A 23304-nucleotide genomic window follows, 5' to 3' on the forward strand; every position below is an offset into this window, starting at 1 on the left:
CCACATGCCCTCCAGCCTCGCTCGGGCAGCCCAGCCCCTCATCACAGTCCATGCTGTTTGCCCAGCAGCGGCAGAGTGTGGTCCAGCTCCCTGGGCCCTGCAGTCTGGGGTCCTGCACGGCACCGTCTGGGTGGCCACAGGCTGTGCTCGGCAAAGCCCCTGGCAAGACGGGGAGAGGATCCATTGCCAAACAGGCCACACCCATTGCAGTCCCGGGAACATCTGCGTCATGGGGAGGGTCTGTCATGACTGAGCATGTGAGGGACCCATGCGGGCAGCAGGAGCGTGGGCCTGTCTCAGGGGAGGTGGGCAGCCTGACGCAGAGAACTGTCCCAGGGAACCCATGGCCGCCCACTTGCCCCAGGACCCACGATGGACCCTCCTCAAGGGCCGACTGGTGACTCCTGAGGTCACATCACAGACACTGCCTGTTGTCCTTTTAAACTTTCTCAAAGACCACATGTGTCGAGAAGGTAGAAAAAGGCCGATTATCATTCAGGCTCCTACTGTGTCCACTCACCCCCAGTCACCCCGTGGTGCCCGCCCTGCAGCCGACGCCATGACCTGCCCTTCCGGAGCCCTTGGGACAGCGCCTCTCCCCCAACCCCACTGTGCTCCCGCTCCGCCTGCCTCCCACCAGCACCGCCGGCCAGGGAGCAGGTCTCAGGCTCTGGGCCTCACACAGGCTGGCTACTGACCTGCCACATGGACACCATTGGGTCCGTGGCTCCGCGCTGCTGGGAACAGCCCATGGGAAGACCCAGCACACCCCTCTCTAAGCACCTTTTAAACAAGTCCCTGGGCGGACTAACGCTGTCCAGGGTGCTGAAAAATCCCCAGATGGTGGGTTGTAAATAGCCTGTGTCGGGTGTGCTTCTAGGAGCCATCAGCGCCCACAGCCAGCCCAGACCCGGGCAAACTACTGCTGCCTATGAGCCCCTGGATCTTAAAATGGACAGCACTGCAGGGTGCCCCGAAGTCTGTCCAAAGCCCCCCCGTGGGCGAGTCCTGCCCACTGCCCTCATGCTGCCACCCTTGCCCCACCTCTGCTGAAAAACCAGCAATGGCCGCTGAGTCTGTCATGCAGCATCTGACACCATCGCCTCAGCCTCCTTCTTGCACTTGCACGGACCGTGATGACACTGCTCCTGCCGGGTAATTCAGGTGTGGCTTCCAGTCCAGTCAGCTGAGTAGTTACCTGATTCCCCCTCTGCAATGTCAGGTTTTGGGGTTAGGGCTTGGGCGTCTTTGGGAGTCACTGCTCTGCCTCCCACAAGTGCCTGGGGGGTTCTGAGCCCAGCCAGGTTTGGGAGCCCTTCACAGCCAGGCACCCAGCACGCACGGCGGGCGAGGGGCAGGAACGTGGGACTGGGGGGTAACCACAGCACTTTGAGGGGTGCTGTGGGGGCATTGTCGGCTTTCACTCTTGCTTCCTTTCCACTCCTTTCTGCGTCTTGGTTCCACTCGCTCCATACATGTGTGGGATGAGTGAGCAAATGGGCTTCTGTACATGCAGTTTAGATCTAGGGAAGCCCAAAAATCTGCGTTTTTTTCTTTGCTTTGTAAAATTTTATTATTCCCACGTTTCACCCTGAGGAGATTTGGCTGTCGGCATAGTGCTCTTGACAGGAGATAAATCAGAAAGTTCTTAGTGAAGCCTGGTGAAAACGTGTGCCCTTCTCAAGGGCTTAACACTTGGGTAGTGCACGTGAGAGCCTGAGGAAACCTGCCGCAAAATGCTTCTCCTAGACAAGACTGTGCAGCTTGTAGGAGACACCTGAGCGGTGACCGACCGCCTGGGCTGGCTGTGCCAGAAACGCCAAGGGGCGCCGTGAGCCTGCAGTGGGGTCCGACCTGCCCTGAGCATCCTCCCCCCGGGGCGGTGGGTCAGTTTGCCCGTTTATGATGGCGAGGGCACCGCAGGCCAGCACATGGGGTGGGGCTTGGCCCCTTAGTGCTCAGCTCACTGGTGATTTACGACATGTTCCATGGACTTGGGTCCCCATAAATGCGTCGCCCGGCCATTCGGAGTTCTCTGAAGCAGCAGAGTGAGGCAATATCCATAAAACTCACCACAGCACACACTCATGCCCGGACATCGGGCTGCATTAGCACTGACCCCGTCCAAAGTACTCAGTGGCACCTGTTACATTATGTCCCCACCAAGGACATTGGAAGGAAGCCTCGGAATTGCTCACTGCTGTCCACATGCCATCTCCTGGCTTGGCACCACCCCAGGGCACAGGGCAGAATACCAGCTCCTCTGGTGGGGTCTGTTTCTTCAGATGACACCCCTTTGAGCTGCCCCTCCTGTTCTTTGAGTGACTCTTCCGGCTCTGTTCAAGGTCGTCTGTCCAGAGCTCCGCGCCGCCCACCTGCACACAGCACACCCGCAGACACAGGCAGGCCGGCTCGCCCACCTGATGCCTGCAGCTCTGTGGACGAGGCCTTCCCGCAGTGGGGCTCCTCACAGGGCCCAGGCTGGGGAGCACTCAGAAGGTGGGGCGCTGACCAGGGATGGTGTCTGGGGGGCTGCGGTGAGGGCTGCCCTTGCCTGTCACCAAGGCCCAGAACCCCTCGTACAAGCCCCTCCACGACCTGTCACTTCTCCCCGGTGGCCTCATCTACATCTCCCGTACCTTGCCCTCCATATACCTCCAAACTTCGGACCCTGAGCCACTGTCTGCTCCGTGGTTGTGTGTGGGCCCCACCCGCCCCCCTCACCAGGCAGCAGCAGCAGGAATTGTTAAAAGTGCAAACTCCCAGGCCTACACAAGACCTGCTGCACTGGAAATTTGGGGGGCAGCCCCCTTAGCTGTGTGGTTTCAGGCCCAGAGGACCCAGAGCTCAGGTTGAAACCTGCTACCTCACCTCACAGGTCACCCCCAAGCTGGCCGGTCAGCTACAGGCAGGGCTGCCCCTGCCCCTTCCCATCTGCCCACCTCCTGCTCAGCCCAGGAAACCCCTCCACTCACCCCAGGCCAGGACCCATGCACACCACACCCCGTCACACCCAGGCTCACGTGCTTATAATTAGAGATAACACCACCTTCGTAGTATTTTAATACAAACATCAGAAACACTCAGCACTTTGAAAACAATACACAGGCTTGGTTTCTTCTTTCTGCGGCTCTCCCCTCCCATCACTGGGGGCGGCTGTGTAGGAGGGGCCATGGGAGGCTGACTGCTGAGCAGGAACCAGCAGAACAGTCCGGAAGTGGGGGTGCTGGACAGATGGGGTGTGCAGGACACTTGGCTCCAGGAGGCCCGGGCAGGGCGCAGGGACGGATGAGATGAGAGGCGTGGGTGTGGCCACACGCAAGGGCTGCAACAGCTGACAGGGTCCTTTGCTTCCAGGAGGCGCCCTGAGGTGCGGACTTTGGATGCACTTTGGAGGTGGCTGGGGGGTCAGCCGGCGGGTGGGGTGCCACTCCAGGTGGGTGTGGGCAGCTTGTTTTGGGCGTTGCACGTGTCAGAGAAGGAGCCACAGCTGCCACACGTGGGCCATGGGCTGTTGCTCTAGACTGGGGTGACCCACAGCAAAGGGGGTGACAAAGGTCACTGATACGCCCCTTCCAGACGCCAACGCCCCGGTCAGGCTCTCCCAGCTGCCTCCTCCTGGCGGCTGGTAGTTGAAGGGTGGAACGTGACCAGAAAGTGGGGCTGGGGCACGGGCCCTGCTTCCCCGCTGGCTAAGCCCCTTCCGGGTGCAGCCATCCAGCAACACATGTCCTGGGGTCTCGGGGGCAGGGGCCAGACGCTCTGGGTGGATACAGCTGGGAAGGGGTCAAGGGCCCAAGCCCAGCCCAACCATCAGTCCAAGATGGTCTTGAAGTCTGTGGTCAGGGCCGGGTCGGCCGCTGTCTGCAGGGTGGCCAGTGTCGCCCGTGGGAGCCGGAGGCAGAGCTGCAATTGGGCTGCGGGGAGATGACCGATATCAGCCTTCCTCTGGGTAGAAACCCGAGCTTGCATGTCATGCCAGCCTCCTGGACCCACTGAGGCGGCAGGTGGGACAGCTGTGCACTGAGCACCTACTGTGTGCAGGCCAGGCTCCAGGTGCTGGGAACCTCAGCAAGAGGCATGTACCCACGAGGCCGGGGAGCAGGCAGGCCCTGGTGTGGGAGGGAGCGGGGACGTGCACGGAAGGGAGGCGCTAAGGACCTCACGTTGCTGTTGGGGGGTCGCCAGGGCAGAACTCAAGCACAGGCCACGGTGCAGGGAAGGGCACGCAGGCCAGCGGGACTGGAGGAGGCGGAGGGACCAGGGCGGAGGCGGAGCAACAGGGTGGGCGTGCACGCAGGTCACCTGGGGGCTCCTGCACCCACCTGCCCGGGACTGAGACACGCAGGCCGACACTCAGGACGAGGACGTGGCTGCACCTGCACAAAGGGGCACCTTGGGGCTGGGCCCGTGTGCCTCGCTTACCTTCCCGGAGTGGCCCCAGGAGACACTTGTAGGTGACGTTGTGACGAGACAACTTCAGCAGGAAAGCGTGCAGGCACAGCCACCTCACGGCTTCGGAAGGAAATGGGCCGGTGGCACCCTTGGCCCCCAGCAACGTCCCTGGGGGACACAGGGGAGGCTGAGGTCCCAGGTCTCCTCCCAGGAGACCATGTGCTCCAGACACCAGGGGTCCTGGTCAGGCTGAGCGCAGGAGCGGGGGACAAATGGGTGACTTAATTTCAGGGGCCCCCCAACAAAAGCACCGTGGAATTCTGACAACTGAAATGTTTTTTCAACCTCTCCAGAGAAACTTCTACGAAATAGAAAGTCTGTTAACCTCAGGGCCACGGAGACACAGCATGGCCTGACCCATGCACGAGGCCTGACCCACACACGAGGCCTGACCCACACACAAGGCCTAACTCATGCACGAGGCCTGACCCATGCACGAGGCCGTGGGAAGGGCCAGGCCCTGAGGCAGGGGCGGCTACAGGGGGCTCAGGGCCCCACCTGTTCGTGCAAGCATCCCCAGCACCAGGGAGAGGTCCCGTCGCCCGTTCACAAATGTCCCATCATGTTCCAGTCGTGCAGGTTGCCTGCCCACCCAGCAGGCAGGTGACATGAGGTCAGTACAAGAAGTGACAAGAGCCCCGACTCCATCTCCGGCCTCCGCAACACCAGGGCCTGGTGCTCATGGAACACAACAGCTCCATGTTGGAAGTGTGAAGTCAGCAGCCCACGTTCGCCAGCACCATGGTGACCCCGACACCTGCCAGCCCAGCCCTGGGTCACCTGCACGCACCTGTGTTCTTGGCTTTCAGAAGGGCATAGCAGCGGGACGCCATGTCCGAGATGACACGCAGGAAAAACGAGGGGTTCTTCCAAACTCGCTGATTGAACGGGAGCTGGAGCACACACGCGTGGAACCTGAGGGGCCAAGTTTATCAGGAAAGCCTCCTGGCCGCAATATGCATGCGCGCGTGTGCATGTGCTGGCGTGTCTATATGTAGGCGTGCACACACCCACATGTCCACGTTCTGTGTGTGCACGTGGGCACAGGGCACATGACAAGCCCCCGCCAGGGTCCCATACTCCTGCTCTCACCAACTGCCCAGGGCCCTTTCTGGAAGAACGTACATGCATCCATCCAGCCAGCAGTCTGACCTCGCACTCAGTCACCCTCGTGAGGCGGGAGGTGTCGCCCCCACTTACAGCCGAGGGGAGACAGGTCTGGAAACACGCACGTTAGTTACGGGCCTGGTCCCGGGACGGGGCTGCACCGCCCGCCTGGGAGGAGCACGCGACCCGCAGGTGGAGCACCTTCCCCCCAGGGACGGACAGAGCTCGGTGCGGGTGGGCGTTCCATCTCCCAACAGCCCCAGCCCGGAGCCCACACTCGGCCGAGACCAGAGCTGAGCCTGGGGGCCCGAGGCAGACAGTGCCTGGCGTGTCTTGCTCCCTGTGTCAGGCACATGGCCCGGCCTCGCCTGCCGCAATCTTGGCCGCCGTGACCATCATACTCCAGCTTCATGTCCCCCTCCCGCCGCGGAGGGCACACAGACCTCCTGGGACCCTAACCGTCCAAGTCTGGAAGCAGCTCACATTTATGCCAGTGGGTGGGGACACCTGTCCTGAACCCAGGTGTCTACAACGTCCCCTGGCAGGCAGGTGTCCGGGGCCAGGGCCCCACCGAGCAAGGGGACCCACTGGTGGGGACACAGAGCCAGGCTGGGCTGAACACGAGCACAGCTGTCAGCGGGCGAGGTGACGTGGCCTCCAGGGACTGGGGCTGAGGCCCCAAGAACCAAGGTGTGTCACAGCCACTTCGTCCTTAGCCGCAAGTGGCCTGCCTGGCAGCCTGCGCAGGAGTACAGGTCCAGGGAGGACGATGCAGGTCGAGGCAGACACGTGACACGGAAAGCAGGGGGCGCTGAGCACTGGGCCCTGGCCTGAGCCCGCGGACTCTGCACCTTTGGGACACCAATGGGACAACGGAAGGGCACACATGGCCCGTGTGGCGGAAGCACAGGGCACGGGCCCCCGGGGCTGAAAGGCGTTTCCTGGTGTGACATGCAACAGGTGTGACCTCCGAGAGCGCCACCCAGCCCCTGAGACATGACCGTGTGTCACATGGGCACCGGGTAACACGGACTCAGAGGCTCCCTGTCACCTGGGTGACGGCCGCGGACCCTTGTCCGCCCACCACTCAGCCACCGCCCGACTTGGACTCTGGGCAGAACACTTTCCCAGGACAGATGGGCAGGTAGCCCCCCACCCCGTGAGCTGCCCGGGGCTGGTCTCCCTGGAAAACACTGAGTGAAGCCTGCTCTGGGTCCTGAGGCCAATGGCTAGGTGACTGGGGTCCTGTCCGTCTTCCCGACAGCACAGCCTGCGGTGGAACTGTCCTCCCCACAGACACAGGCACAACCAGTGAAGCCACCGCCAGTTCCCGCTCAGCAGGTGGCCGCAGAACCCTGGCACAGGGAATGTTCCAGAAGCACAGCTGGGCCTCAGCATGGGCCAGCGGATGGGGCAGGAGTGCTGGCTGGGCCCGCGCCCCACCACCCCTTCTGGGGACACGGGAGGGATTGGGGCCGCGGACGGCTGTCTGGTCTCTGGGTTCCCTCAGGCGTGTACCTCCCACCCCCGCATGCGGCTGCCCTCCTCATGCTCTGCAGCCCCCTCCCCCTGCAGGACGGGCCAGGACACAGGGACGAGGGGACACCCGGGCCACGCTGGCCTTCCTGGTGACTGGGAAGACACCAGCACAACCAACATGAACGCGCACGAGAAGCAGTTTTGTCACCACCCAGGAGCTGGGGTGTGGGGTATGGGGATGGTCCCCACAGCATGAAGCCCACCTGTAGGCCTGCAGCAGGAATACCTTGTGAACGTTTGTGCAAACCGTCTGAAGGCGATTCACCTGGAGACACAGGAAAGCGAATGCTGGGAACACGTCTGCAGGTTCAATCCCCAGCTTTGCTTTACCCTCTCAAATGGAGTGAGGCCCACTGATGAGCAGCCATTGTCCCTCCAGTGAGGTCCCCTGTGCAGCCCCTCACTGCCTTGGGTAGTCGGGACTCTGCTGGTGCCACCAGAGGGAAGGGAGGCAGGAAGGGAAGAGCAGGTGCGTCCAGCCCAGCCAGGCCGATGTCCTGGGGCCCTGAGGCTCTGGAGCCAGCACCCACCGAGGTCTCGATGCCCACACCCTGTGAGGAGAGCCCCAGGGCGAAGATGGGTCCTGAGGGGCATGAGGGCAGGGGGCCCTGGATGCACATGCATTGCACAGTTGCACACAATACACAACAGAGCTATGACCACGCAGGCCCCACAGGTGGGCTGAGCCACAAGGCGTCCGAGCTCTGAGTTCTGCAGGCCACCTGCCGGCCACATGCTCACCTGCAGGTCCAGGAACAGACTGTGACACTTCAGCCCCAAGACCCTGAAGAGCTTGCGACGCATGCTGTGTCCGGCCTTGAAGCCCGGGCTGAAGGTGAGGCTGGTTCTGATGGAGGTCCGCGCATAACTGTAACACAACAGGGTCCGGTGACGCACCCGTGTCCACCTCACGCCTCCACCTGAGCCCGTGCTGTCTACACGCTCTGATCACACCTCACACGCATGTCCATCCACACAACCTGCGGGCTTCTCCCCGGAGGGGATGCCCCTCAGACACGCTGTCAGCGCAACCCAGCAAACTCCCAAGGAGCCTCTGGGGACAGGACCAGGGCAGACCCAGGGCATCCACGCACAACAGCTGGGACTTCCAACACGAGGAAAAGGGACCCCCGCCTCCGCACTTTGCAGTCTGTGTTTTTCATTCACGAAGCAGCCATGCCTGCTGAGTCTGTCCACATCTGTGCTGAGCCTGGGGCTGGGCTACGAGCTCTTAGGTTCAGAGGAAACAGCCAGCTAGGGCTGAACTGTGCCCCCCAGATTCTCCCCGTGTGACTGTTTGGGGACAGGGCCTTCAAGAAGGTAACTGAGGTTACATGAGGCCATGAGGCCGGGAGCCTGATCCAATGTGACTGGTGTCCTTCTCAGAAGAGACTCACACCAGAGATGCTTGGAAGGCAGCGGGACAGCCGTGCAAGGACACGGGAGGGGACAGCCATCTACAGGCCAAGCAGAGGAGGCCTCAGAAGAACCAGCCCTGCCCACACCTGGATCTCGGATTCCAGCCTCCAGGACGGGAGAGAACGGACGCCTGTGGTTTCAGCTGCCCTGTCTCTGGCGGTCTTCATGGCAGCCCGGCTAGACAGGCACTCACGGAGCCACTGTCCTGCTCCCCGACCGATCAGAGGTGGCCATGAACCCATGACGTCCAGTGAGGCCGCGGACGAGCACTGAGGCGTGAGCCCGTGTAGTAAAGACATCCGAGTCCAGCAGAACCTGAAACCTCTGGGCTGACCTGCGCTGCCTCCCCGTGGGCTGGGCCCTGAGCCCGCACACAGCTTCCTCTCCCCAAATGCCCCCAACAGCTGCTCACCTGGCGAGTCCACCAAGCCTGGCCTTTCGGGGCCGCAGTCGCCTGCACATGGAAGGAAGCAGGCGCAGGCGGACGGGCCGTGTCCCCGCGGGCTTACCTGGAGTAGTCACAGAGCACCTCCAGTGAGCGTGTGTCCAGCAGCAGGCCACACCAGGGGAACAGGCAGTGGGCCGGCAGCTGCAGGGGGCCCTCGCCGCCCGGGCTGCCGACCTCCACGGGGAAGTTCACCACCGTCTTCCGCAGGTTTGCCACGCAGCCGTACTCGGGCACACCCCTGACCAGGGTCCTGAAGCACAGGCCCACGTCAGTGCCAGGCAGATACACAGATGACGAGGCAACGCTTAGAGACCAGGGTGGCGCCAGGGGAGGGCAGCATGGAACCCCCAGGGACAGGCTGAATCCCGAGGCCGGGTGGATGCTGGTGACCCTGTCCCATAGGTGGGACAGGTGAGCAGTGAGCTCAGGCACCAGGCTGAGAACTGGGACAGGCAGGGCGAGCCCAAGGATGACATCCTGTCTGCAACAGCCAGGTGTGCCCACTTGGCAAGGCCACGGTCCCCAGGCTGGCGGGGTGTTGTGCAGAGGAGGTCGGCTTTAAAAGCTGCCTTCCATAGCAGGGTGGGCGCAGCCGTCGGTGGAAGGGCCCAGACCCCAGAACCCGGTGTCCCGAGCTTGGAGACAGCCTTTCCGGGCACTGCCGCCTCCGCTCCTGCCTACCCGGCTGCTGCCCCACGGGTTGCAGACTTGCCTCGCCAGCCTCCACTGCCACATGGCTGACTCCTTGCGATAACTGTTTACCTGTCCCCAATGGTCCACTCTGAGCCACCTCCCCGCCCAACACCTTCTCAGGAGTGGTGCCCCCAGACTTCGAGACGGGGCCACACTCCCTGTCTGCGCTGTCCCCTCTGGCAATCAGTGGCCACATAGCCTCTGAGGTCTATGAACGCAGCTGGTGCCCGAGGACCCGGGAGGCATTTAACTTTGGTGAACTGACATTTGCACAGTGTCCTGTATCAGGGCCACTGTGTGCCAGCAGGAAGACCGTGTACCCTGTGAGCCCCAAGGACCCCCAGGGGATGTGGGCTCCCGGGATGCCATGTAGATGGGTTCTCCCAAGACAGCCCAGAGACCAAAGCGAATTGTCCCTCGGGTGCCACTACCGAGGCTTCGGTTTTATAACCTTCTCCCTTGGAAAACCAACTTTAAAACAAGCCCGACTCCTGGGGCCCCAGGGGGAGCGGCGCCCCACGGGCCACACTGAGGCAAGGACCCCCGCTGGTCTGCTTTCACCTTGGACAACATGGACGTTACAACCAGAACCCCACAGACACTGTACTTCTTCACGTCCTCGGTCCTCCCTGTGACCCCCGTGACTGGTGACCCGTGACCGCCACAGAGAAAAGTGATGGTGGAGGCACACATGGCGCACTCCTGGGCTCCCCTTTGTGGTCACAGCCTCCTGGGGGTGTCACCGCCCCTCCACTGGCGCCCAGTCACTCGCTCCCTCTGGGCAGCCCGTGTGCTGACGGCTCCACAGAGCTCGGCTGCCCTCCAGGGACCGGAGGCGGGACTGCACTCGGGTTCTCAGCAGCACGACTGCTACGTGCCCTCACCAGAGCACGAACGGAGGTGACAGCTGTTACCCGGGTAACGTCAGTTGTGCGTGGCCACAGAAGAGCCCGCAGACACACGCGCATGGGCCCTCACCTGAGAAAGACCTTCGCATGTGTCAGGTGAGGGGTGACCAGCAAGAAGTCGTCCACCAGACGCAGGAGCAGCCTAGTGTGGAGACACATGGGCGGGGCACTCATACCTGAGGTCACACCTGCACGGCCAGTGCCGACCTCAGTCTCTGTGGGATCCGCACTGGCCGGGGACGGAGGGCAGGGGCCGGCGCTCAGGCAGCGCAGCCACACGCGCCAGGGTGCTGGGCCACTCAGTCCACGCTCAGGGACCTCCCGTGAAGATGGGCCGCCCTGCCCGTGTCGGGGTCCAGAGTGTGAGACGGGGAGGAAGCGGTCACAGCACCAAGGCGGGGGACCCCTACCCGTCCTGCTGGATCCCGGGGAACACCTTGCTCTCCATGTCCCCGTAGCACAGGCTGCACAGCATGGAGGACAGGACGGAGCCCTGGGGGACACCCTGACACTGGACGTAGGACCTGGGGGCAAGACAAGGGCGGAAGGGCGGGGCACATGCTCACATCACACACACACACCACCGCCCACACGCGGCACAGCCCCTTCCCACGGGGGGGCAGCAGGTGGCCCTGACTCACTTGCCCCCAATCCTGATGACGTGGCTGTGCACCAGGCGCTGGAAGAAATCCAAAAGGCTGCTGCCGGCCTCGTTCAGGGAGCAGCTCTGCAACAGCAGCAGGGGTGTGGGGGAGGGTGTGGGGGAGGGGGTGGGGGAGGGGTGTGGGGGAGGGGTGGGGGAGGGGTGTGAGGGAGGGGGGCCGTGGGCGAGCAGGGGTGAGCAGGGGGAGCTGCGTGGGGGGTACCACCAGGCGTGTGTATGGGGGCCAGGCACTTCTGTAGCTCTGGCTGGGCTCCCAGGCCCAGACACCTGCACCACACACTGTGACTCTGGCATGTGGGGGCCCCTGGTGGCCAAAGGAAAGGGGTCTGGAGGTCTCAGAGCTTCACTTGGTGGACCAGCCTGACCCTAAAACTAGTTCTGTGAACAGCCATGGACGCAGGACCCGTCTCTGCTCATGAGCGAGAGAAACGGGTTTCACACCGCGGGGTCCATCTGAGGGGGCCCACAAGGTGAATAGCAACGCGTTCTCCTAAAGGACGTTTTTTTGGCCTCAAGATCAAAATTACGGGAGAAGATGTCTCTCACAAACCTCAGTGAAAAGGCTGGACGGCAGCACAGAATTAGATGAGGAGGCAGAGAGAAATGCGGCTGAAGGCAGAAGCAAGTCCCCTGCAGCCTTGGGGGGTGGCCCCACCATGTTCACACCCCCCCAGGTGGTGAGCCGAGCGCCTGTCCACACTGACCTGCTCGATGACCACGGCGTCCCTCAGCGAGCTCGTCTCCTGCAGGTGCCGTACGAACTGTCTCATGTAAGGCTGGAGGTCCGTGAGGGTGGACACCTGCTGACGAGAGGACAGGGCGTGCGGCAGGCAGACGCCACCCTCCCTGTGCCCGGGCTGTGCACCACCAAGCGGAGTCACATCACGGAAGGTGGAGCAAGGGAGGCCCTGCCGTGCAGCATGTTTGGGACAACAGAGGTGCAGGGAGCAGGACAGTGTGACAAAACCACAGGGGACGGCACCTGCCGTCACTTCCCCAATGACTGCTATGCCTGACAAAAGGCAGATGAAACTGCGTGGGGTGCTGGCGAGGCAGGACACAGCCGGACGTGCGGTCCAGCCCGGGGCGCACCCCACATTCAGCCTGACTTCCCCGAGGCCTATCGAGCCCACTGTGGGAGGCGCCGCCTGAGCAGAAATCGGGCTACGACCGAAGACAGTCAGGGTTCAGGGCCACCAAAGCAGCTGGGATTGAGGGGTGGGTCCTGGGGGGACGGGGCGGCACAGAAAGGGCCCAAACTGAGGGATTCCTCCTCTGGTGCTTGTCAGCTACCTGGGGCGAGGGCTGCGGGGAGCCAGGCCCACAGAGGGCACACCTGCCCTCAGGTGAGACGGCAGAGGGCCACAGCCAGGGAAGGGAAAGTGACGGAGACCAGCCCCTGCGCAGTCTAAAGACAACTGTCCTCGGATCAAGGTCACCCACCACTCTAAGTGTCAGAAGAATACTGTCCTCTCTGGAAGCAAACATTGTGCAAAACCTATGCTTTAAATGCTTTTATTTAAAAGCCAGGCAACTCATGAGAAAAACAGCAAGCCATGCTGAAGAACAGGCCTGCATGACCAAACCTCAAGTAAACAGCAAAAGCATGACAGGAACCCACCGTGGCCGAGACGGCTACTGAATTACTGAATTTAAAAATCAATAAAGATGGCAGAACCAATAAAATAATGGAGACGGACAGTTTTACCAGAGACCTGGAATCCATGAGAAAACTTACACGGGATTCTAGAACTGAAAAACAGAAGAGCTGGACTTGAGAATTCAGTAAGTGAGTTTAGCAAAGGATTAGAGACAGAAAAAGAGAAGATTAGTGCACTGGAAAGCAGGCTCGCTTGAAATCAGATATAAGCAGACACAGAGCAGGTTAAAAATACCACAAGAAAATTAATTCAGAAAGGACCCAGACCTGAATGCAAAAGCTAAAGCCATAAACATTCTAAAAGAAAACAGGAGAACCGTGTCATGACTTGGGGGCAGGTGTTTTACAAACAACACAGTGTGAGCCATACATTATGGAAAAGTGGACTTCTTTAAAATTAAAAACTGTTCATCAAGAGTCCACTTGCGACTGAAAAGGTGAGACAAACCAAGAAGACATTTGCAAGACGCACACGTGACGGATGACATAAGCCCAGAAAACACGTGGGAGGCAACTTGAAACGGCATTTGTGAGAGAAACGTCTGCGTGAAAGGTGCTCGACTCGAGGATTTTCACACGTGCCCTTCCCAAGAATCCCCCGGCCTCCCCGACGGCACTGTGCTGAGAGCTGGTGCCTCACACTCCCGATGACTGAGAGCTGGGTGCCTCACACTCCCGATGACTGAGAGCTGGGTGCCTCACACTCCCGATGACTGAGAGCTGGGTGCCTCACACTCCCGATGACTGAGAGCTGGGTGCCTCACACTCCCGATGACTGAGAGCTGGGTGCCTCACACTCCCGATGACTGAGAGCTGGGTGCCTCACACTCCCGATGACTGAGAGCTGGGTGCCTCACACTCCCGATGACTGAGAGCTGGGTGCCTCACACTCCCGATGACTGCTCGGGGACCCCCACACGCTGACTGGGCCTCAGGCACAACCTGAAGCCCCGGGGTCCTTTCCCAGCATCACTGAGGCCTGAGGCCCCTGGCCACTGTGAGGAGGGGCGGCCAGTGAGGCACCGGCCATCGAGCACGCAGCCCACGGTGCGGCCACCGGCCAGGTGTGCTCCTGGGGGAGCGGCCACTGGGATGCCCCTGAAACACACGCCCGGCTTTGTGGCCACGCGTGTCCCTCCTCTGCCCAAACCCGTGTGCAGTCCCAGGGGCCCTGTGACGGGAGAGCAGGCAGGAGCGGCGTGAAGAGACGCCTGAGTGTGACGTGAGCATAATGAGCACCTGCAGCACAGGAAGCGCCGCTCAGGGCCGTGGGGAGGGGCCAGGCTGAGGGACAGACGCCCCGCCAGGGACGCACCCGCGGGCCTTACGTGTCTCTTGAAGGCCTTGCGCACGCGCCCGCAGGCCGCCCTCTGCACCACGGCGTACTGGCGCATGCAGTAGGTGTGCTCTGGGGACCCCATCACGTTGGCCACGAGCTGCAGCAGCCTGTCCTGAGGGAGGGTGTCGTACGCCCCCGTCACATCCACCTACATGAACGGAGGTGCCGTTTACAGGCTGCTCACGGACTCACCTCGGCCCCCCACGTCCCAGGTCCTACCTGTTCTGCCCTGTCGAGCGAGGCCCCGACCTGCCCTTAGCAAACCTGGGGTGACTAGGCCACAGCAGGACCGGGGCGCCATGCCCACAGCCCACATGCCTGCCCTGCTGTGGGGCTCTCACTGAGATGCACGCATGTCCCCCAGACTGACACCCCATGTCTTCTAGGCTGTGACACCCACCCAGTGTCACCTGGTGCCACCTCATGATCAGCAGGCCCCCTGGTTTGTGACCAGGTTCCAGGGCACCTGGGCTTTGTGAGCTGAGCAGGTGGCAGTGTCACCCTCCCCCACAAAGAGTAGCCCCATGGAGTCAGGGTTCAGAGTCACTGAGGCCACACCAGCCAGGATGGTTCACAGCTTCTGCCCTCGGGAGCCAGGTGCCCCAATGGAGACGGCCCCTCCCTGCTCCCAGGGATGTCACCCAGGTAGACACGTGGCCTGAAGAAGGCAGCCACACCCCAACCAGGGCCCCGAGGTGGGGACACCGAGGTCCCTGTGAGTAGCTGGCTCCCTGGGTGGGGGTGGGAGGGGCGGAGGGACCGGTGCCCACCTTGACGAAGTACAGCTGGGGAGCGGGGTCCTGGGCCCGCACGCGCTGTGCGAAGGCACGCCAGGCCCGGTAGATGTCGTCCAGGCCCATCACAGAGGCGCCCAGGAGCCCAGGCCGCCGCACCCGCTCGTAGTTCAGCATGGCGAACAGCGTCTTGATTTGCGAGGTGACATGCTGTACCTGGAGGGCCGGCCCAGGATGGCACAGCGTCAGGAGATGCTCCCAGCCCAGGGACCTGGGGTCCGACTGCCCGCCCTGGCCTCCGGGGCCAGGGCCAGGCACAGCTCCGCCTCTGCCTCCCACCACCCAGCTCCCCTGACACCAGAAGGGCCAGATGGCTGACCTGCCCACGTCCACCCCAGACTTAGGGGCCCCCAGGGACCCAACATGGAATCCCACGCAACTATCTACACGCAGGACCCATGTCTCCCACCCGGCCCTCACCCCCACCAGAGGGGGGGGGCACTGCCTCCTGGGGACCCCTCCCCCACCAGATGGGGGTTCATCTTTACTCATAGACCACACCAGGTCCCTAATCCACAGCTTCACTTTCTTGTTTGGGGCACCAGTAATGACAAAATCACCCCCAAATGCTAGAGAGACACTCAGAAAGGGTCAGACACAGACGTGTCCTACGAGGGAGGGGTGCTGACCACGGGGTGAGTCCCTACGGGGTCTGGGAACCCAGTGGCTGAACGGCCTGGCTCTTTCTGCCCCCGGATTCTGAGAGCACACCCCCTCCCCACCCTGTGCCACAGCAGGACCCCAGGCACCATGTGGGTCCCTCGGGTCACCAGTCCGTGTCCCTGGGTTCCTGGAGCCTGTTTTGCAGCTTCTAGGGCTGGCCCTCCTGCGAGCACAGCCCGTTCACGGTGCACCGTGGGCCGCCCCACGTGGCCTCCAGGCTGTGTCCAACACACTGCTTAAATAATGAACCAGAGGCGGTGACCTTCTTGTCCCTGCGCGAGGTCCCAGCACCCATGACGTAACGCATGTTCACGATGGGCCGCAGGCCGCTGGGCTTGGGGACGAAGCGGAGCCGGGACTGCAGCAGAGCCGGGCCAGCTGCCCGGAGTCGCTGGACCTCCTTGTCCGATACTTCTCGAAGCCGTACCCTATTGAAGTGCTGTCTGCAACAGAGAACCGCGTGGGACGGGGCTCAGGGCCATGCAGCAACCCAGGCGGGTCACCTGTGAGGGTGGCACTGACATGCAGCCCCGATGCCACTGGGCTGCCCTCCCCGGGGGCCCAGGACACAGGTTCCCTCTGCTACAGAGCCCTGCATAGTGCAGGCTGGGACCGGAAGGGACCCCTGGGCGAAAGGCCCCCCATTCTGACACGTGGAGTGAGCAGGGAACTACTAGGTACAGCCGAGAGGAGGAGAACCATCTCCCCGGGACCCCAGCTCCCTGCCGGCCTTTCCTGAGGCCACCACAGGGAGGGGTAGGGCTGAGGACGCTCCTGGGCCGAGGTCCCAGCAGCAAAGGCAAGTCAGAGTGCCACCCATCGTGGGACACGATCGTCCACCAGGGAGGGTGATGGTCCCCACAGCCCCACAGTGAGTCTGAACGGCAGCTTTGGATCACACACCATGAATTCGGTCATTAGAGCGCACTGGGTATCAACTCAGACACACAAAAAAGGCCTCCAATCCTGTCCTGGACACAGGAGGACACAGGCCCCAGCACCCCGGGCTCAGGTTCGACCCAAGTCTGCAGGAGGTCCTGCCCTGGCCACTTCAGGGTGTCCCCAAGCCGAGGACACAGGGCGCCTCAGCCAGGCCAGCCCGAGAGAGGAAGGCTTGTCTGTTGGCCATCACGTCCCTACCCAGACCGGGTCCCACCCAGCTGACACCCACCAGTCATTCACGACAACCCAAAACAGCAGCTGGGCAGCTGAGACAAATGCACTCGGAAGCAAGTCAACATTCTGGAAGCTTCTGCCTCAGGGTTCCACAGTGAGTGGTCAAGTGGGCGGGTTTCATCGTCTTGTGACACAAGCCTCACTCATTCTGCACAAATTAAAATAGAATCTGACCATTCGACCATGGGCAGGGCCAGACCAGTGGTTTGGTGGCACCACTGTTCCCGCTCTCAAGACCCTAGAGGTCCCCTAGCTCAAACCCGATGCTGCAGGTAAGGAAACGGGGGCTCCAGGAGTGGTGCCAGGGTAGGCCACGGGCAAAGATGGCCGCGTGGTGGGGCGCTGGGCTCTGCAGCCAGGGTGGGAGGCAGGGCGTGTCTAAGGCAGAAGGAACCCAGCGGCGCCAGGCTCCACCGGCCACACCTGATGCCGATGCTTTGCAGCTGGCTCCAGACGCGCTTCCGGAAGAAGAAGAGCCGGTTCTTCTGAAACGTGGTCTCCGTGACGTAAAAGAATGACCTCAGCAGCTCGACAACGTACGTGCCCATCAGCCAGCACAGGAACTTGGCCAGCAGCGACTCCCTCCGACGGTGCTCGGCGGCCGGGACACAGCGACCCCCTGGGAGCAGAGGGGCAGCGCTCAGCTCAGTCCCGCCCAGCCGGCTGCCGCAGGCGCCTGGCACGTGCATGTCGGGACCAGACCGGCTGCTGGCGCCCACGTGCAGCATCTCCGTGACACGCAGGGAGGACGGGTTGTGATGCGTCTGCTGACTGTTCAAGTGGAGAACATCTTGGGTACGTGGGGCTTTAGGAAAATATCCTGTTGATCAGTTTCATTGTTTTTCACTTTTTTATCGTGCCCACTAGAACATTATAAATACACATGTGCCCCTTCTTATACTTCTAGACAGCAATGGCGTGGCCTGTCACCATCTGTCCTGGTTGACACGTAGGACAGAGGGCATAGACATGCTGCACGCCGGGACACACACTGGGTGCTGTTCTCTATGATTTCAGGTCCCCAAACACCTGGGGTTCTCCAGGCTCAACAACCCGGTGAGAGGAGGCGGTGACACAGCAGCTAAGGGACGCCCCATGCTGTGGGCCAAGACTGCTGTCATCCTTGGAGGTCCTCTGCATTTTAATCTTACACTTGGAAACACCATGGCACAAGGTCCACGGGTGTCATGAGGCTGCCACGGGGCCATGGCAGACAGAAGCAGGGAAAGAAGAAAGGGGACCCAGAGGCAGGTTGGGGGACAGAAGATAGACTGGGAACAAAGACGACGGGGTAAAGCTAAGTAAGCAATGACCAACAGAAACACACTGGTGTTTAATAGGGACGTGAGCAGGTCAGTGGGGAACAGCACACAGGCCGGAAAGGCAACCAGGTTAAAGCATGCGAAGGGCTTTACGTTATCCAGAAGAAGGGAGCCACTCAGGAAAGAGAGTGGAGAATATAAATTCTAACTGCTCGGAGGCAAAACCAGGGGAATGCACAGTAGGAGCTGCACACAACCAGTCAGGAAACGAGGAATAAGGACATGGCAGAGGCAGGCACACTGGACAGACAGACAGAAGAGAAGCACGCAGACACGTCTATAATCACAGAGCGATGCAAACAAGTCCGTCTCGAGGAAAGTGGCAAAGACTGACACTTGACTGAAAATGAAACGTCAGCTATCTGGATAGGAAAAGGTTAAAGATAAAAGTTAAAGGACAAAAAATGGTACAAGAGGTAAACATAACCGCAAGAAAGGCAGTGCGGCCATCCTGTGAGCATCAAACAGGCTTTAAGGTGGAAAGAATCACTAGACACTCGTCAGGAAGCTACAACCTGCATGCACCTCATAAAACCATGTGAACATGTCAGGACAGGGGGAGCTGGACGGACACGGAGCGAGACGCCCAGCACTCGGCACCCGGCACCCGGCACCCAGCACCACAACAAGCCTGATGTGGTGACAGAGCCGCCACCCCGGGCCTCCAGGACACAAGGAACGTTGGTGAAGACTCTCCACACAGGAGATCACAGAGCAAGTCTGCATGTTTCAGATGACCACACTACTGAGATGGAAATCAGTAACAAAAAGGTAACTTAAAACATCCATGCATTTGGAAAATGAAAGTCACATGTCCAAGGAACTCACTGATTAAAGAAATGATAGAAGAAACTACAAACACTAAAACGCAGTCCATATCAAACTGTGAGCCACACATCAGAGCACGGGGGTCGCTGAGCAGGACGGAGGACAACGCACAGCCAGAGGTCCACCTGAGAGGTCAGAGGACAGAACAGACAAAGGATACAACCATCAAAGAAACGGCCGGAATTCAAAACAAAGCCCCACTAAAAGACTCTGCAGGTCCAGGTGGCCTGGGCAGGAGGGACACCGTATGGGATGTGAGGCAGAGCACAGCATGCGCCAGCGCAGTGCATGCCCAGGTTCGGGGACAGGGGTCGCTACCGGCCCAAGGATGGCCGGGGGGAAGCAGCTCCTGAGTTCCCATCAGGAATCTGGCTTGCCAAGTTTCTAGTGACACTTGCCAGCAGATGCGGTCGGCCCGACAGTCTGGTGTTCAGGATTGGGGACTGGGGAGCCGGCGGGGGTCGATGGGCAGCTTGGTAGGCAGGACAATAGTCAAGGATGGCTAGACAGAGGCAAAGGAGCCCGGATGCTGTGGACGGAGCGCCTGGCAGGGCAGACGGCCTGCACAGAGGAAGGGGCGCCCCAGCAGGACAGGGTGGCGGAGGTGACCACGCACGGCCGTGATCAGAGCAGGTGCCCAAGGCTAAGGCTGTCGCATGCATCATTTATTCAGCCAGGGGGCAACTGGCATGGCCGAAGCCACGGAAGCAGCAGATGTCTGGGGTACAAGTGACCGAGGGCACCAGAGGTTCAGCGCCTGGGTCCCAGCCACCTGGGCTAACAGTGCCGGAAACTGGGGAACACAGCTGCAGCCCGAGCTGCAGGGTAAAGCGAATCGCATAACTGCTGACTCGACTGAGGCTCACACATTCGAGGGTCACCTGTGCTGTCACTCAGCAGTATCGTCCTGTACACACACACCAACATTGTTAAGCGAGAGCTCTCACGTTGGGTTTTATCCCCCCACAATTAAAACAAAAACACCAAGTTGCTGAAGATCACCTTGCTGTCCCCCTCACCTGGCCCTGGGGTCTCTTGGGAGCCTGAAAGGGTCTGCCTCCCTCCTTCCCTCCCCCCACTGCTGCCAGAGGACGCTGCAATGGGGATCTTCTGGGATACGGACGGGACTTTTAGGGTCCCGACCCCAAGAGCCTTGACGTGCAGCAACACCTGGCTGTAACAAAGGGCTCTGAACCATCTTTTTTCTATAAGCGTCTCAGGAGTTGAGGGAGGTCAAACGGCAAAACGTGGGTCTGTCCTTGCCACTGCTCCAGTCGGGGGAGCTGGGAGGGTGGCTGGTCCTTCCACACCTGGCGCCGGTGCGCAGACGAGGACGCCGCCGAGAGGGGCTGAGTGGTGGCTGGACCGGAGGAACATCATCATCAAGCCCAGAAAAATCACATGGGTGGGGGTGGGGAGCCCCAAAGGCCAGCTTTGCAGAAAACGTCCTGCAGGCACCCGTGGTGGCAGCCCACTCCCTGACACGGGATGGCGTCCGGCTGCTGCCTCTGCTCCCTGGTGACCCTCTCCTTCCTAAAGATGGCTGGGGTCCTTGTGCAGGGCAGTCTTTTCACTCGTCAGTCCACCCTGCCCTGGCACAGCAGAGGCTTGCGGATCTGTATGTGGGCTGACCAAATGCTGTCCCAAAGCCAGGAGCTTTATCTCCCACCCCCCACAAAAGTGGGTTTCGCCCCAACCTCCGTTTCTATCAGTGGGGAACCACTTCATGGTGATAAACCTTGAGGTCAGAGGTTATGGATGATGCTCAGGAATGCTCATGAGAGCGCCGCACGATCATCTTGTTGCCACGGCCCACTCCCCACGTCCGTCTGCTCACTGCCCACCTCCAGCGCCCAGAACCTGCCTGAGTCCATGAAAGTAGGTTGATGCAAACGGGGTGGGGGAGCGGCTCAGAGGCAGAGACTGGGAGGGAGCCACGCCAGGCACCCCCGCTGCGGGGCTGTGGGGCCGGGGCTGCAGCGCCAGCCACCCGCCTCCTCACCTGGTTTCTGGCACAGCCAGGCGCAGTGCTGCACTTTCATCTTCCAGGTCAGCTCCTGCAGTGAGAGCTTCGCATGCTTCCCCAGAGAGACGAGCTTCTTCACGTTCTTCAAGAAGCGGCGCTCATTGTGCCTGGATCCCCAGAGGCCTGCGGGCACCACGCGGCCAAGACAGGCCCGCAGGAGCCCATACACGTGCCAGGGGCTGCTGTGCTGGCGGAGCAGCTGGACCAGGCGCCGCGTGCCCGCGTCCTCCTCCGGGGCGCAGGCGCCCGCTCCACCGCGCCCCTGGTCGCCGGACCCCGCTGGGGTGCGCCGCAGCGGGCAGTGTTTCCTGAGGAGCCTGCCGTAGGGGCACCGCGCATGGTTGGCAAGCAGCTCCCGGAACAGGGGCCTCATCTGCCAGTAGCGCGCGGGCAGGCGGCGCGGCCTGCGGGGAGCCCCCGGCTGCAGGGGCCTGGAATCCAGAAAGATGGTCTCCACGAGCCTCCGGGCCCCCGCCAGGCTGGGCCGCAGGGAGCTGAGCAGGAAGGAGGAGCGCAGGCGTTCTCCACCACCGGCGCAGTAGAGGAAATGGCTGGTATCAGCGGACGCTCGGGGACCGAGCGCTTCCCGGGGACGCGACCGCGGAGAGGATGGGCAGCTGGCTTCTCGCTCGCCTCGCAGCTGTGGGAAGGGCCGACCGGTCCTGCGCGGCTCGCCCTCCCCAGACGCGGCTTCCACGGCGACTCTGGTAGGTGTCACCGCGCTGGGCTCTCGGTCACCCGGCCCACGCGCCCTGCCCAGGTGGGCCCGGGACGCCTGCCCGTCAGGTCCGCGGTCTGGTTTCGGCTGCGGGACGGGGACCGGGCCGCGCCTGGGCCTCTTGGCCCGAGGCGGACTTTCCTCCACGCTGGCCGGACGCCGCCTAGCGCCGGGGGCTTGCAGGCCCAGGTGTCTCCCGGCCTCCCCGCCGCCGCCGTTCCAGGCCCGGCGTACTGGTTCGAGGCCCGCCTGTCGCGCGGTGAACAGGTCGTAGAGCGGCGGCCCGCACACCTGGTAGGCGCAGCTCGGGGCCACCAGCACGTAGAGCGCGCAGCGAGCCAGCAGGTGGGTGAGCACGTCGTCGCCCATGCGGCGCAGCAGCAGCCCCCACGCGCCGCTGCCGCGCAGCGAGTCGGTCACTGTGTTGGGCACGTAGCTGTGCACGTTGGTCGTGAAGGCCACGGGCGGGCCGCCACGGAACCCGTCCAGCAGCGCGAAGCCGAAGGCCAGCACGTTCCTCGCGCCCCGCTCGCAGAGCCTCTGCACGACCCTGGCCACCAGCTCCTTCAGGGAGGACACCTGGGGGAGGGGTCCCAAGTCACTGGGGACGGAAGTGTCCGGGATCCGGTGCGCAGCCGCGTCCGGCCTCGTTCCCCGCGGCCCCACGCCCACCCCGCAGGCCCGACCGGTGTACCCGGGCAGCCCACCTGGCGGAAGTCCGGGGCGGCTGGAGGCGGCTGCGCGTCCCAGGGCACGCACACCAGGCACTGGGCCACCAGCGAGCGGAAGGCGGCCGGGTCCCCGCGCTGCACGAGACGCCGGCCCTCGGGCCCCAGGCGCCTCGCGAACGCGGCCAGCGGCAGCACCTCGCGGTAGCGGCTCCGCAGCAGGGCGCGCACGGCGCGGCACCGGGGCGCTCGCGGCATCGCGGGAGGTGGGCGGGGCGCCCACGTGCGGGGACCACAGGCGCCAGGGCCACGCGGCGAGTAGGGGTCCCGGCGGAGGGCGGTGCACGTGGAGGAAGGGGCGGGGCTGACGGGGTCCGCGGAGAGAGGCGGGGCTGAGGGAGGAAGGGGCGGGGTCGCGGGCAGTAGGTGTTCGGCGCTTTGCCTTCCCTCCCCACCCGGTTGGCAGGTACCAGGTGTTGGTGCCGGATTTCAACATGGACACGGCGTGTCCTCAGCGCGCAGCTGCACCGGGCAGCGTCCCCATCCGTGTGCGAGACCCCTCCCAGGGTGCAGGGCTCGCAGCGACGGTGGCACAGCGGAGAGGCTCTGGGGGTACCCAAGGAAGGGGACCATAACCGGGGGTGGGGGGGCCCTGGGGGACCTGATGCACTCTGCGTCCCCTGGGGAAAGGGTCCTCTGGTTTGTCACTGTCTCACGTGGGCCGTGACCCTGGCACGGAGGGTTGCGTTGTGGTCCAGCAGAGGGGTTTGAAAGAAGCAGGACAGCGCAGAGAGGAGAGAACGGACGCCAGCGCTCTGGCCAGACGGGCCTGGGGAAAGGGAGGGCACAGGCGCCTCCGCACTGGACTCCGGAGCTC

General features: G+C 62.3%; 1 protein-coding gene across 8 annotated transcripts; it reads right to left on the reverse strand.

Moving 5' to 3' along the window:
* Positions 1-1248: 1248 nt before the first annotated feature.
* On the reverse strand, positions 1249-22803 carry TERT (telomerase reverse transcriptase). Of its 8 annotated transcripts, none has more exons than XM_074329127.2 (16): positions 22467-22801; positions 21018-22338; positions 17289-17484; positions 15952-16132; positions 15003-15182; positions 14222-14380; positions 11938-12033; positions 11211-11248; positions 10980-11093; positions 10640-10711; positions 9030-9218; positions 7843-7969; positions 7328-7366; positions 5246-5370; positions 4426-4563; positions 1249-3917 (listed from the first exon to the last, which is right to left on the reverse strand). In XM_074329127.2, the coding sequence occupies exons 1-16, from the start codon at positions 22683-22685 to the stop codon at positions 3788-3790; spliced, it is 3324 nt and encodes a 1107-aa protein (XP_074185228.2). In that variant the 5' UTR covers positions 22686-22801; the 3' UTR covers positions 1249-3787. The 8 variants fall into 8 exon arrangements, 5 of the variants coding, with proteins under 5 accessions (XP_074185228.2, XP_074185227.2, XP_019600173.3 ...); XM_074329126.2 differs by having other exon boundaries at positions 11211-11296; positions 22467-22800; XM_019744614.3 differs by having other exon boundaries at positions 7305-7366; positions 11211-11296; positions 22467-22800.
* Positions 22804-23304: the final 501 nt, after the last annotated feature.

This window comes from Rhinolophus sinicus, chromosome 3, assembly GCF_057876585.1.
Source record: "Rhinolophus sinicus isolate RSI-liver-muscle chromosome 3, RSI-T2T, whole genome shotgun sequence".
Lineage (NCBI taxonomy): Eukaryota > Metazoa > Chordata > Mammalia > Chiroptera > Rhinolophidae > Rhinolophus > Rhinolophus sinicus.

What these genes read in the sequence shown, in the direction of transcription:
- TERT (XM_074329126.2), bottom strand. Translation starts at nt 22,685, where the DNA reads ATGCCGCGAGCGCCCCGGTGCCGCGCCGTGCGCGCCCTGCTGCGGAGC. An exon ending in ACGCCGTGGTCATCGAGCAG is followed by an intron (nt 11,297 to 11,937) that starts GTCAGTGTGGAC and finishes CTGCTGTTGCAG; the next exon opens with AGCTGCTCCCTGAACGAGGC. An exon ending in GTCTGTTCCTGGACCTGCAG is followed by an intron (nt 7,367 to 7,842) that starts GTGAGCATGTGG and finishes CTGTGTCTCCAG; the next exon opens with GTGAATCGCCTTCAGACGGT.